This window comes from Paroedura picta, chromosome 4, assembly GCF_049243985.1.
Source record: "Paroedura picta isolate Pp20150507F chromosome 4, Ppicta_v3.0, whole genome shotgun sequence".
NCBI classification, from domain to species: Eukaryota; Metazoa; Chordata; class Lepidosauria; order Squamata; family Gekkonidae; genus Paroedura; species Paroedura picta.
In genome coordinates, this window is record NC_135372.1 from 30,918,927 (window position 1) to 30,932,211 (window position 13,285).

The 13,285-nt window shown below is 49.3% G+C and overlaps 1 protein-coding gene across 1 annotated transcript in view; it reads left to right on the forward strand.

The window, feature by feature from the left end:
- LHX4 (LIM homeobox 4) overlaps positions 1-13,285 on the forward strand; it is a 91,345-nt gene that overhangs the window by 54,336 nt on the left and 23,724 nt on the right. The window contains exon 3 of the mRNA XM_077332221.1: positions 13,028-13,230. Within this exon, the coding sequence (XP_077188336.1) occupies positions 13,028-13,230 (203 nt within the window). The remainder of the gene's footprint in view (positions 1-13,027; positions 13,231-13,285) is intronic.

Below are 13,285 nucleotides of genomic sequence, written 5' to 3' on the forward strand. Positions count from 1 at the left end.
GTCAGGCCTTGGCAATTAGATGGGCTGTATTAAAATTATGTAAAGTTCTTTAACAGATAAGACTACTTGTAATATCTGTTTTGTGCCTTCATCCAGGAGCTCAGGAGGAGAGTAGAAGGCGGGGGGGGGAGGAATATAGTCAGCTGCAAAAGTATTTGTGGGTATAATTTTTTAAAAAAATTCATAATGACTACAGGGGAAATTGTTGCCTGGGGAGCTTTGCAGGGATCAGTTCTTTTGCTTCTTTTTTAATATTTTGGGGGGAGAGAGAAGCAATTGGGTTAATGCTTTCGATGTAGAACAAAGGGCTGGGTTTGTTTGTTTTTTGTACCCTTCTTTTTTCTTCTTCTGAGTTCTCCACATAAGAAACCGGCAGGGCTCATTCCGTGCTGGTTGAACGATGCACTTTCAGTGCATTATTAGAAGCAGAGTTTCCTGTTCCACACAGGAAAACCCAGCTGCAAAAGTGTACTGGAAGTGCAGAATTCGATGAGTGAAGAACAGGCCCAGGGAAAGCTCAGCCACAAAGCCAGATTTGCCCTGCATAGTATGGGCAGTTAATAACCTTTGGGTTATAGTTGCTCAAAAGTCAGGGTGGGGTTTAAAATGCGCAAGCAGGCACAAGAGTTCCAGGAAGTGGGTACATGTGCCGTTCCAAAGAGTATCCAGGCAGTTCCAAAATCTGAGTCATTACAATGTCCTCAGCGATGGATAACAATGTGAAAAGCACACTGCCAGGGCTCATCTATAACCCCAGACAGGCCTGTTTCTATTCATCTATTCATCCCGGCCCTGATTGGGATAGGCCAAGCAAAACCCAACTTTTCAGAGCTTGAATGTTAAGCAATGTTGGCCTTGGCCAATATTGGACGAGAGAGTGCCGAGGAAGCCCAGGGCCGCTAGAAGAAGAGTTGGTTCTTATATGCCGCTTTTCTCAACCTGATGGAGTCTCAAAGCGGCTTACATTTGCCCTCCCTTTCCCCTCCCCACAACAGACACCCTGTGAGGGAGGTGAGGCTGAGAGAGCCCTGATATTACTGAAGAAGAAGAGTTGGTCCTTATCTGCCGCTTTTCTCTGCCTGAAGGAGTCTCAAAATGGCTTACAATTGCCTTCCCTTTCCTCTCCCTACAACAGACACCCTGTGAGGTGGGCAAGGCTAATAGAGCCCTGATATTACTGAAGAAGAAGAATTGGTTCTTATATGCCGCTTCTCTCTACCAAAGGATTCTCAAAGCAGCTTACAGTCGCCTTCCCTTCCTCTCCCCACAACAGACACCCTGTGGGGTGGGTGAGGCTGAGAGAGCCCTGATATTACTGCTCGGTGAGAACAGCTTTATCAGTGCTGTGGTGAGCCCAAGGTCACCCAGCTGGCTGCATATGGGGGAGCGGAAAATCAAACCCGGCTTGTCAGATTAGCAGCCCGCACTTCTAACCACTACACCAAGCTGGCTACACACAACACCTCTGTTCAGTTCTTGCCTTGAAAACCCAACACCAGGGTTTCCCAGTTATTGTACTGTGGTACATGAAGGGCCCTCCATGGTACTGCAGCATGGGGTTTTTATTTATCTCATTTATTTATAATTTGATTTCTTTTAAAAATGGCAGCTGGGAAGAGCCCTCTCATCCCGTGCCTGCTGTTTCTGGCTCTGAACAAAGAAAGAAAAAAGTTTAATATTAAAAAAAAAAATTCTACCCATATTTGGGCACGTTGACGCGCCCTCTACCCAAAGTGGCCAATGATAGGCCTGGAGGGAGTGGGAAGGGGAGGGTCCTCAGCCATTTAAACCTTTGCTGCTTGCGGCTCACTTCCTGGTGTGTGTGGCAGGGGGCGTGGTCAACTGGCATCACTTCCTGGCACTGTGAAGCCTAAAAAGTATTTCAGTGGTAGCTTCATGAAATGAAAAGATTGAAAAAAGGCTGCCCCACATAATGGACAATGGCACATTCCACCACCACCATTGGTACTCTGCTGGTCTCCCCGATGGGGACCCAATGGCATCACTTTCCCCTCCCCCACATTATCCTGTTCTCAGGCTTGTGAGGATGAGAGAGAGCCACTCACCCAAAGCCATCTAAAGCCCTGACATTATAGTCTTCTGCAGAGGATATTGGGGGAGATGTGTATTTCGCATTGTTAGAAAAAGAACTTCCAGATGATTTTCAAATTATCCCCTCCAGTGTCCTGAGGAGGAGGAGACTTCCTGCCCTGTTTGAGCAGACTGTTTCCCTACTTGCCTCCAGAACAGCAGTTGATCAGAAGAATGACTGCAGACAACAGAAGAATGACTGCAGACAACAGCTAACTAGATAGTTAGGTCTCTCTCTCTCTCTCCTTCTGTACAGAGTTGTTTCTCTTCATAAATACAGCTATTTCTATGCATTAAGCAGTCTGGTGCTTGGATCTCTCTGCATATTCAAATTCTGCCATCAAGTTTTTCTATCAGACACACAGCAAAACTCCCCTAGAAAACCATGGCTTTTGTAGCATCCGGAAAAATAAATCCGAGAACCTTCCTTCACCTGTCTCTTTCTCCACCAGCTGGGATTCTTTATTGTGGCCTGCACCGAAGCATATGGCCCTGTTCCTCTGACTCACCCCCTCCACATGACTCATGGCTAAAGGTGACAGGAGCCTGACCAGGAGATGAGAAAGCCAGGAAGTGACTTTAATATTCTGGTAGTTTAAGAGGAATGCATGCATGAGTGGTCACATGGGGTCCTGGGAGGAAATGCCCAGTCACTGGGCCTTAGTTGCTCATTTAGCATAAATGGCTTTTGTCTTGTGCAATGGAGAGGGAGGAAAAAGGATTTCGGTCATATCCTATAGTGGAGCACAGATAGATTTGTGGCCAGGAATACCTTAGAGTAGTGGTCCCCAACCTTTCTCAGGTCAGGGACCGCCTCCAGGGTGAGGGGAGAGCCGACGGCCCGGGTGCTGCGAAAACACGTACGCGCAGTTGCAGCGCATGCGTGTTTCCGCCACCAGGGGCGCTAACGCGCATGCGCGGCAGCTGCACGCATGCGCGTTTGTGTCACAGGTGTGCTGGTGGCTGCGCCTGCCTCTCCCCTGCCTTCTTGCTGCAGGCGGGGGGAGGCAGGCGCAACTGCCAGCGGCCCGGGACCGTGGCCTTTACAGCCCGGCACCGGGCCGCAGACCGGGGGTTGATGACCCCTGCCTTAGAGACCAAGAACAAGGCAACGGCAATGGCCAAGATGACAAAGAAGGTCTTTAAAAAAAATAACCAACTTGTTACTATCCAAAGACATCCTAAAGCAGCTTACAAACACCTTCCCCTCCCTCTCCCCACAATTAGGGAGGACCAGGTAGGACCTGGGGATCCTGCAATTTTACAGCGCATCTCCAGGCGACAGGGATCAGTTCCCCTGGTGAAAATGGCTGCTTTGGAGGGTGGACTCCGTAGCATTATACAATGAAGTCTCTCCCTGCTCAAAATACCACCCACTCCCAGCTCTACCCCTAAAAGTCTCCAGGCATTTCCCAACCAAGAGCTGCAGCCCTTCCCAGAACAGACATCCTGTGGTGAAGGTGGGGCTCAGGGAGCTCTGAGAGAACTGTTCTGCAAGAATTAAGAGAACTGTGACTAGCCCAAGGTCGCCCAGTTGACTGCGTGTGGAGGAGTGGGGAATCAAATACAGCTCTTCAGATCAGAGCCTGTTGCTCTTTAACCGTGACACCACAAGCTTTTGGAGTGATAACCTACATGCCCCAGTGTCACAGTGTATGTGAATACAATTTCTACTGTGTCCTTTGTGAAAGAATGTATTATATGCCTTGAGCCTATGTATTGTACAGTTTATACATACAGATTTATGCCTAAACATTGAAGAATCTAGTCTAGGCTCTTGGGTCCTTGTTTGTTAATGGTTGCGTTGATCTTACATGCAAGGCTAATATTGAGGTCTCCTAGTGTTTTTAACCTGCGTTAAAGATAAATGCATGCATTTTTCATATCTGTGCCTCATAATATATTTCTGGTAATGCCTTGGAGGAGGAGCTGGTCTCATGGCTTAAGTGCCACTCAGTGCTTAACACCCACTCAGGGCAGCTGTCCCACCCCTGAGTGCCTCCTCCTCCTCCAACCGGCTTGCCTGTCTGTCCAGCAACCAGCCAATCGCCTTCTGTCCCCCACCCCTGACCACTCCCTCTTTCTTCCACTTCCCTCTGAGGCTCGGAGGCTGCAGATCCCTGCTGCGTGAGAGCTGTCCCTGCTGGTGCGTTCCTTAACAGCTGCCTGCAGCCTTTCCAAGTCCCCCCCCCCCAAATCTAGTGCCCATTGTATTCCTGAATGCAACCAGCTTGGCCCCAGTATTGTAACATTTCCAGTTCTACTGTGTAAAATATTTATAACAATTGGCCGCACAGTTCGTTTCCTTTAAGTTTTTTGTTTCTTCTGTGGATAGCTCCAGCTAGCCTGATCCCATCAGATCTTGGAAGCTAAGCAGGGTCGGCCCTGGGAAGCACTTGGAAGGCCGACCTCCAAGAAACACCAGGGCTGGGATGAGGGGGTGGGGCAGGCAATGGCCAATCTCCTCCCAAGGTCCCTTGCCTGGTTGCCAAACCATCTTAGGACCTCCGGGCTATATTCCCCACACGCCACATGATACAGGAAGAAGATTGGCACTCCCTTGGGGTTTGTTTTCCCCCAGTGAATATCAGGATGGCAATTTATCCTCAGTAAAGGAGGAGGGTGTATAGGTACACATGACGAAATATCTAATCGTCCTCTGTGTGTGTGTGTGTTTGTGTATGCACACACACTTCCAGCAGGGAATCAACAAAAGATCTATTTTCACTCACTCACCCTCTGCCCTAGATGGCCCAGGCGAGCCCAATACCAACAGATCTCAGAAGCTAAGCAGGGTCAGCCCTGGTGAGCCCCTGGAAGGGTGACCTCCAAGGAACACCAAGATCATGGCCAACACATGGCCAACACAGGTCATGGCCAACCCCCTCCAAAGTTCTCTTGCCCGGTAGGTAGACAATCCTAAGATATCCTGGCTACATGACCCACGTGCCGTGTGACAAATGAATGAATGAATAATGTGAAGGCAAACATTTCCAAACAAGTGCCTATTGCAACCACACCTTTAGGACTCAGTTTAAAAAACGCAACATGCACTTACACCCTTTCGATGTTCACAGTTCTCTGGCTGCGTCACGATTCCCCGCCAAGTTGGAGGTTCCCGCAGGCTGCAGGATTTGGGCCTGCCGCTGACCATTCTCTTTAGCGGCTGCCGTTCCTCTCACAGGGGCCTCCGTTACGGGAGGAACGGAATTAATTTCCCACGTTGATGTGTTGATGCCGCCACGTACCCTGTTATTAATTTGCCTTTTAAAAACTGATTGATCTGATGTCCAGCGATTGCTGCGGCTGCCCGCGGTAACAAATGGCGTGTTTACTCAGCCACATTTCCTGACGGCCGCTGGACTCTTGACAGATGCCCTTAAAGAACATGGGCTTTTAATTTTTTACAAGAGCAGAACATTTTTCACAGGGGGTGGCAGGGAAAAGATTAAAGGGTAATCATGGCGCTTGAAGGATTCTGGTAGAAGGTTGGTCGGCTACCAGGTGGGGGATTGTGTAGGGTCTGAGTCTGAGGAAAAAGTTCATCTGTTCCGCATAATATATTTCTGGTCAGGCCTTGGGGGAGGAGCTGGTCTCATGGCTTAAATGCCACTCAGAGCTTAACACCCACTCAGGGCAGCTGTCCCGCCCCTAAGTGCCTCCTCCTCCAACCGGCTTGCTTGTCAGTCCAGAGGCCAGCCAATTGCCTTCTGTCCCGACCCTCGGATGGGATGCCACCAAGGAAAGCTGGGCACAGGAAGCTGTTTGGTGAACCACCTTTGCCATCAGTCAGCTGTGCCTTAAAGGCACTTATGCGCTCGTGGAGTGATCAGAAAGGAGGAGATGTTTTGCACGATCCACCTCTCTTTGGGAAACCAATCTCGGCAGGGGTTTCTGGAGGCGATACGTCTCCCTGTCCTCTCAATGTCGCCGCAGCACTTTCCCTCTTGCGTTAATCGCTCTTCAGCCACGAACCCTTTGATGACACAAGCCGGGCCGAAAGGATGAAGGGCCTGTTGCCTAAGCCCAGCCAATCGCGTCAGACAAGACCGTCCCCTCTGGAAAGCGAGAGGCCGGTTCGCATGACTACCTGGGCCTGCCACCTGGGCCCATTTGCGTTTTCATCCTGTAACTAGAGACACCAGCACCTGCTACGCTTTTCCAGCAGCCAGGCACTCCCGGTTCCCTTTCTTATCCTCTGTTTCTGCGTGGCAGCTGGGGAGATGGGGATGTTCTTGGAGGGAAAAAGTCTACAGGCCGCAATTAACCATGGAAATGGAACTTGCAGGCCGGGAAGCGGTGTAGAGTTCCTTGGATTAGCCGAGTGCCGGGGATCAGCCAGAGGGAATTAGCCATTACCTTGTCAGAGATGTAGGGCCGGCTGCTCCTGGAAACCGAATTCCTTTCCAAGGCTACTCTTGCACCTATGTTCATTTGAGAATACTTATTATACCAGCCCATCACCTTTCGATTGAAGGCAGGATTCATAAAAGGGGATCCGCGGTGATTACATGATCTATTTTGTTTATCTGTTCCACTTAATATTTCTGGCAAGGCCTAGGAGGAGGTGCTGGTCTCATGGCTTAAGTGCCACTCAGCGCTTAACACCCACTCAGGGTGGCTGTCCCGCCCCTGAGTGCCTCCTCCTCCAACCGGGTTGCCTGTCTGTTCAGCAGCCAGCCAATCGCCTTCCGTCCCCCACCCCTGACCACCCCTCCTCCTTCCACTTCCCTCCGAGGCTCGGAGGCTGCAGATCCCTCAATGCAATGGGCTTTGTCCCTAGTTCATTGATATGCTTAGACCCTATGTGGCATGGTGGTTAAGAGCAGTGGGCTCTAATCTGGAAAACTCTCTCAATCCCGCCTACTTCAAAAGGCAAGCTGTGGGGAGAAGAAGGGAATGCAATTGGAAGCTGCTTTGAAACTCCTTGGGGTAATGAAAGGTAATGTGTAAAAAGCTTATCTTCGTCTTCTACCTTGGGGCACAGATCTCTCCAGACTCTCTCAGCCCCACCTGCCTCACAGGGTGCCTGTTCTGGGGAGAGGAAGGGAAAAAAGATTGTTAGCCACCTTGAGATTCCTTAGGGAAGAGAAATGTGGGCAATAAAAAGATAATATTCTTCTACCTTGTCACAGTTCTCTCAGAGCTCTCCTATCCCTACCTATCTCACAAGGGGCCTGTTGTGGGGAGAGGAAGGGAAGGCGATTGCAAGCTGCTTTGAAACTCCTTGAGGAAGAGAAAAGTGGGGTGTAAACCTCAACTCTTCTTCCTCAACCCGCCTTTTCCTGTGGCTCACGGCAGCCTACCAGTCATAACTAAAAACGTCGTAATTGAAAGCCAACAAGATAAACACACACCCCGCCAAGAGACCGCTGTAGTTTATATGCCATTAAAAGTCTTGGGAAATAAACTCTTAAAAACCACCTCTCTCAACACACAAGATAAAATGCCTGCACAATTAAACAGCAGCCAAAGCAATAAGGCATCAATGCACCAGCTATTGCAAGCAAAAACAAGTCACTTGCATGTAAAAACAAGTCACTACAAGCTACCCTTGGCAGTTCCAAGTGATCATTAGCAAAAGAATCCTAAAAGCTTAGAGTTGGAACGGGTCCTATAAGCCAGGGGTAGTCAACCTGTGGTCCTCCAGATGTCCATGGACTACAATTCCCATGAGCCCCTGCCAGCACAGGGACCTGGAGGACCACAGGCTGACTACCCCTGCTATAGGCCATCTGATCCCACCCCCTGCTCATTGCAGGATCGGCCTAAAGCACCCAGGAGAAGGATCTGTCCAGCTGCTGCTTGAAGACAGGTATAAGTAACAGAGAGAAGAATCTGCCCCAGTTTCTTTTATGTTCTCCTTTCCTGCCTTTGCAGCTTAATTATCTACAGTTTAGGTTTGGGAGGGCAGGACATAAAACTCAAGGTGCAGCGCGGCTGAATTATAGCATTCTGACACTGCTTTTTCCGGCGCTTAAAATAGATCTGATTCCTTAATGTAGCCTTAACGTGCCTTGATGGGTCTATGCAGTCCCCACCTATAGGAACAGAGTCCATCTCTCCCACTGGGGGGAAAAAAGAGGAGGACTCTGCAGATCGCACGCCAGCTGGAAATCACGCACACAAGCTTGTCTGGGGAGGCTCTCAAGACGGATTCACACACGTTGGGGGGTGTTTAAAGGTGTACATTTGGTACATTTCTATGTACTTTTGAAAAATGATGTGGAGGGGGGGAGGGAGAGAGGCAATGCCTACCGATAACAGCCAGGGTTATTAGGAAGCTGGTGGTAGCTAGTGGACATTGGTGGTTTTATAAGCTGGGAGTCTGAGGCTGTACAGTCAGGCAGTGGAGACCACGGGGCAGTCTGGAGAGCCACGACATGGCACGTGGCAGCCTTTTGTCCACGCAGCATTGTATGCAGAGCTGGAAACCTGAGCAGTGGCAGTGGGGAGCCTGTCCAGAGAGGGACTGTGTGGCAGGTACAAAATGCGGTGTCACAGGTCCTTACGAGGGCCCCATGGAGGGCCAGCTTGGTGTTTTAGTTGAGACTCTAGTCGGGAGAACTGGGTTTGATTCCCCGCTACTCCACATACAGCCCATTGGGTGGCCTTGGGCTAGTCACAGTCCTGTTAGAGCGGTTCTCACAGAGCTCTTGCAGACCCACCCACCTCACAAGGTGCCTATTGTGCAGAAGGGAAGGGAAGGCAATCGTCAGCCGCTTTGAGAGTCCCTCGAGTAGTGAAAAGCAGGGTATAAAAACTTACTCTTCTTCTTCTATTCAACTTGCCATCCGACAGCTGCTTTGGTTGTCGGTGGAGTTCTGGATCAGGGGATCCTTACACAGTAATCTGGCACATAACCACCAATCAGCTGTCGCATTATAGTGTTGGTGGTGGGAAGCACTGTTAGGTTGCATAAATCTTACACCAAGATGTCTTCGGCATGATTGGCTACGACCACCGTTTATTTGTGGGTGGGGCAAATTCTCGCTTCCACATGAAATCGGTCCTGATCCGGGGCAGTCCCACGTTGGCCTGACTCAGACCCTCAGTTGTCCTGCTTTAAGGAATCTGCGTTTCCTTTTTTGCCCTGGGATCCATCGGAGTGTATGCAAATCCTGAGGGCAAAAGGGGAAGAGTGGGCCGAAAGGTCCCCCTGAGGTCATGGGAAAAATCAGGGCGATTATCCTCAGCTCAAAAATCAGGGGGCAGCATGGCTGAGTTTTCCTTGCAGAAGACATCAAAGAATACTAGCAAGGAATGATCGGTGTGGCCTCAACAGGACTGAGATACCTACTCAGGACTCACCTGGAGGTACTGATTTCCTCTTAGATTTATATTAAGGATTTTGGCACAGATAAAAAGGAAAAAGGAGAAAAAGAACAAAAACAAAGGACAGACATAGCAACTTTGTTAAAATAATCCTTTACGGTTCCAGTTCACCAGTCCTGAAACCATTCTTCTTTCAGAGTTCTCATTTAACATCCAAAATTTGGACTCAAATTTTGTTCTGTTACCGACTTCTGTTAACATTGAAGGAATTCTGACGCTTATCTTCTTTAACCTCTAAAACCACGTCCTGAAATCATCATTTCCCCCCTTTGGTCCTACAAGAAGAGGTTTCCAGTTAGCCATAAAGGAAGTTGTTGACTTTTCCCTGATCAATGACATGATCAATTACTGGCTCTATTGTCTTCATCAGCCAGTCCTATGTTGTAGGTCCGCTTATAGTTTTCCAGTTCTGAGCGTATAGGAACCTTGCAGGCTGTTATCATATACAAAATCCAAGTCCCATGGCTCTCTTCTAAATTTATCCCTATCAGTCCTGGCAGAAACGCTTCTCGTCTCTTCTAGATAGATTCAGGTGTATAACCATGTTGGTCTGAAGGAGCACAACAAAATTTGAGTCTAATGACACCTTTAAGACCAACAACATTTGTCATTTGTGGGGATGCTTCCATGCTGGGGAGGAGACAGACGGGCCTAGCAACAGGTCTCTTTTAATTATTTCTGCTCACGACTAGGAAAGTGCATGCCCTTAATCACTAACCTTAACCTTTTTATTCCCCCTCTGTTTTCGTGAATGGCAACTGAACCCAAAGGATTGATGAATTCTTGTTATTCTCACCACGGAGAGCCAGTTTGGTGTAGTGGTTAGGAGTGTGGACTTCTAATCTGGCATGCCAGGTTCGATTCTGCACTCCGCCACATGCAACCAGCTGGGTGACCATGGGCTCGCCACGGCACTGATAAAACTGTTCTGACCGGGCAGTGATATCAGCGCTCTCTCAGCCTCACCCACCCCACAGGGTGTCTGTTGTGGGGAGAGGAATGGGAAGGCAACTGTAAGCCGCTTTGAGCCTCCTTTGGGTAGGGAAAAGCGGCATATAAGAACCAACTCTTCTTCTTCTTCTTCTTCACACAGCATTATTTGATGGTGACAAACATCTTCACAGTGCTGCATGTTCATTGGATACCTTCATGATGCTGTTTACTAATTTCCTGCTAATTTACTCTCTCTTTATATCCGCACTTTGATAATTCCTGCTCCGTTGTTCTGAGGAAGTGTGCAGGCACATGAAAGCTCACACCTAGAACAGAATGTGGTTGGTCTTAAAGGTGCCATTGGACTCATATTTTATTCCAGTCTCATTTGTACATTAATCTCTCAGATCTTTTGTGTGACTCCCTTCCCCTTCCCTTCCCTTGTGTGCGGAGGCTGGACGACCGGGCCTAACATCGGATGTGTGTCAGCAGCATGGTCTGCAGAATCCTAATTGATATGAGCTGCTTTTAAAGCCCCCCCCCCCTTTTTTTTTTTTTTTGTCTTTTTTGGCCTGGAAAGTGGGATTACAAATATAACTCAGTGCCGACTGTTTGTTTGGGGGCAACGGCGCACGGGAGTTAAAAGGTCCATTAAAACTCCAAAGCTCCCTCGGATGCATTAGGCTTGCCTCTTTCCACTGAGGAAGATAAAGCCCTGCCGTGTGAAATGTCATGCATAATGGGGTTGATTGCTGTTTTAAACTCTGCCCCTTCCCTCTGCGGCCCTTTCTCCCAGCTTTGAGGACTGTCCGCCTCTAAAAACTCTCCTGCCCTCCCTCGCTAATGATGTTGGATCATGCCTTAAGTGTTGTTTGACGGCAGGCAGAGCTGGGCCACTCCACGCCCCTCCCCAATTAAAATTCTGCTTCCAGGAAATGCAGGGCTTTCATCCGGCATCGAGGCTACCAATTTGCGCGGTTCTCATTGTCCATGCGTTTTCTTTGATAAAAATGTCATTCGGTCGCATCTAGCAAGGTAGAAGCAGGCTTCCTTTCCTCTGGGATCGCCTGGACGTGTGCCTTGCTGGAACAGCGCTCTGAGCACCTGACCACGGATGGAAGGCAAAGCAGGCAGATGGAAAAGATAGCGGAGGAATCTCTACTGAGGGTCTTGAACGCGCTTCCTTCTCTGCCCTTGGCCTCAGAGCAGCTTTTTGATCATAGAGGTACTATTGAAATATTTCTCAGGCTTTGAGGTACCAGGAAGTGAGGTCATCTGGCCACGCCTCCCTGCCACCCCCCTCCAGGCCTGTCATTAGGCACTTGGGGGGGGGGGGTCAACCTGCTGAAATAAGGATAGAGGTTTTTTTTAAATCTGTTTTCTTTCTCAAGGTCAGCAGGCTCTCCCCAGCTGCCATTTTGGACCCCCCCTCCAATGAGGGGCCTTTGTGGTACTGTGGTACTTTGTGGTACTGTGTGGTATCTTGGTACTGTGGTTAGGAATCCCTGATGGAGGTTATAGTTGTCTCTGTATTGTTGAGGCTTCCCTGTGTCAACACACCATTTTAGTATGCATGCATGCATGCATTTATTTTTGCATTTATATACCACCTTCCCTTGTAGCTCAGAGCAGTTTACAGGGGTTTTGCTCCAACCACAGCTGGTTTCTAACCTTTAATGCACTTCCCCAGTTGACTTTCCAGATGTTGCCTCCTTTCTGCTCTTTGAGCACAGTGGTGGTGATGGCGGGGGCTTCTCTGGCAGTAGTCCAGGGATTCCCAACCAGGGCCTGCAGGAGCTCTGGTAGGGGTCAGCAGCCTCTCCCCCACTGCCTTAAAGGACTCAGCCACAAGCTAAGGAACCAGCTGCTTCCTTTGCTCCCCTTCCCAAGCATGAGTGAGTTTCTGCACGGGGGGGGGGTGAAGCCTGCAAGCCCACTCCCACCTTAAACAGCCTGTTGTCTCTCCCCACTGCTCAGTGCTTGAGCCTGCCTGTTAATGCAGGTGGTGATTGTCTTTTTTGGTAACACATAACTTCTAGGGGGCATGGCAGGAGGCGTGGCCATCTGACATCACTTCTGGGAGTCCTCAAAGCCTGAACAATTATTTCAGGGTCCCCTCTGTGGTCAAAAATTTGAAAAAAGGCTGCACTAGTCTGTCCACAGACAAACCTGAGTCTCGGAATAAGACTGCAAAAACCAAAACAAAACCCGCAAGTCATTTATTCTGCTTTGACTGATCTTTGGGAGGTTCAGAGGAACTCAAACCTCACCTTCATCTAAGGTTGCCAACTCCAGCCTTGGAAATTCCTGCAGGTGTGGGGGAAGTGCCTACAGAGGGAGGAATCTGAGGATCAATTTTGTGTCGGATCAATGGCATACCACCGAAGCTGCCATTTTCTCCAGGAGAACTAATCCAGTCGCCTGGAGATCTGGGAGAACTCTAGGCCCCACCTGGAGGTTGGCATCCTTACCTTCAGCCTCGGAAGGTTTCGTCAGGAACTTCCCTGGCTTCTGGCCTGTCAAGAAGCTGCACCTTCCCAAGCTTAGCTTTAGAGCTAGAATCTTGGTTTTGGTATTAAATGCGGGCTGAGATTCTCAGAGGCTGAACGACAGCACGTTTCCTTGCCGTGCCTACTCAGCTCTGTCTCTTCCCCTCTCGCTTTTGCAGGCGTTTCGGGACCAAATGCACGGCGTGCCAGCAGGGGATCCCTCCCACGCAGGTGGTCAGGAAAGCCCAGGACTTTGTCTATCACCTGCACTGCTTTGCTTGCATCATCTGCAACCGGCAACTGGCCACGGGGGACGAGTTCTACCTCATGGAAGACGGGCGGCTGGTCTGCAAAGAAGATTATGAGACGGCCAAGCAGAACGGTAAGCAAAAAGATACCCACTACAAGCTCAATGCATATATACAAAATGTACCAAT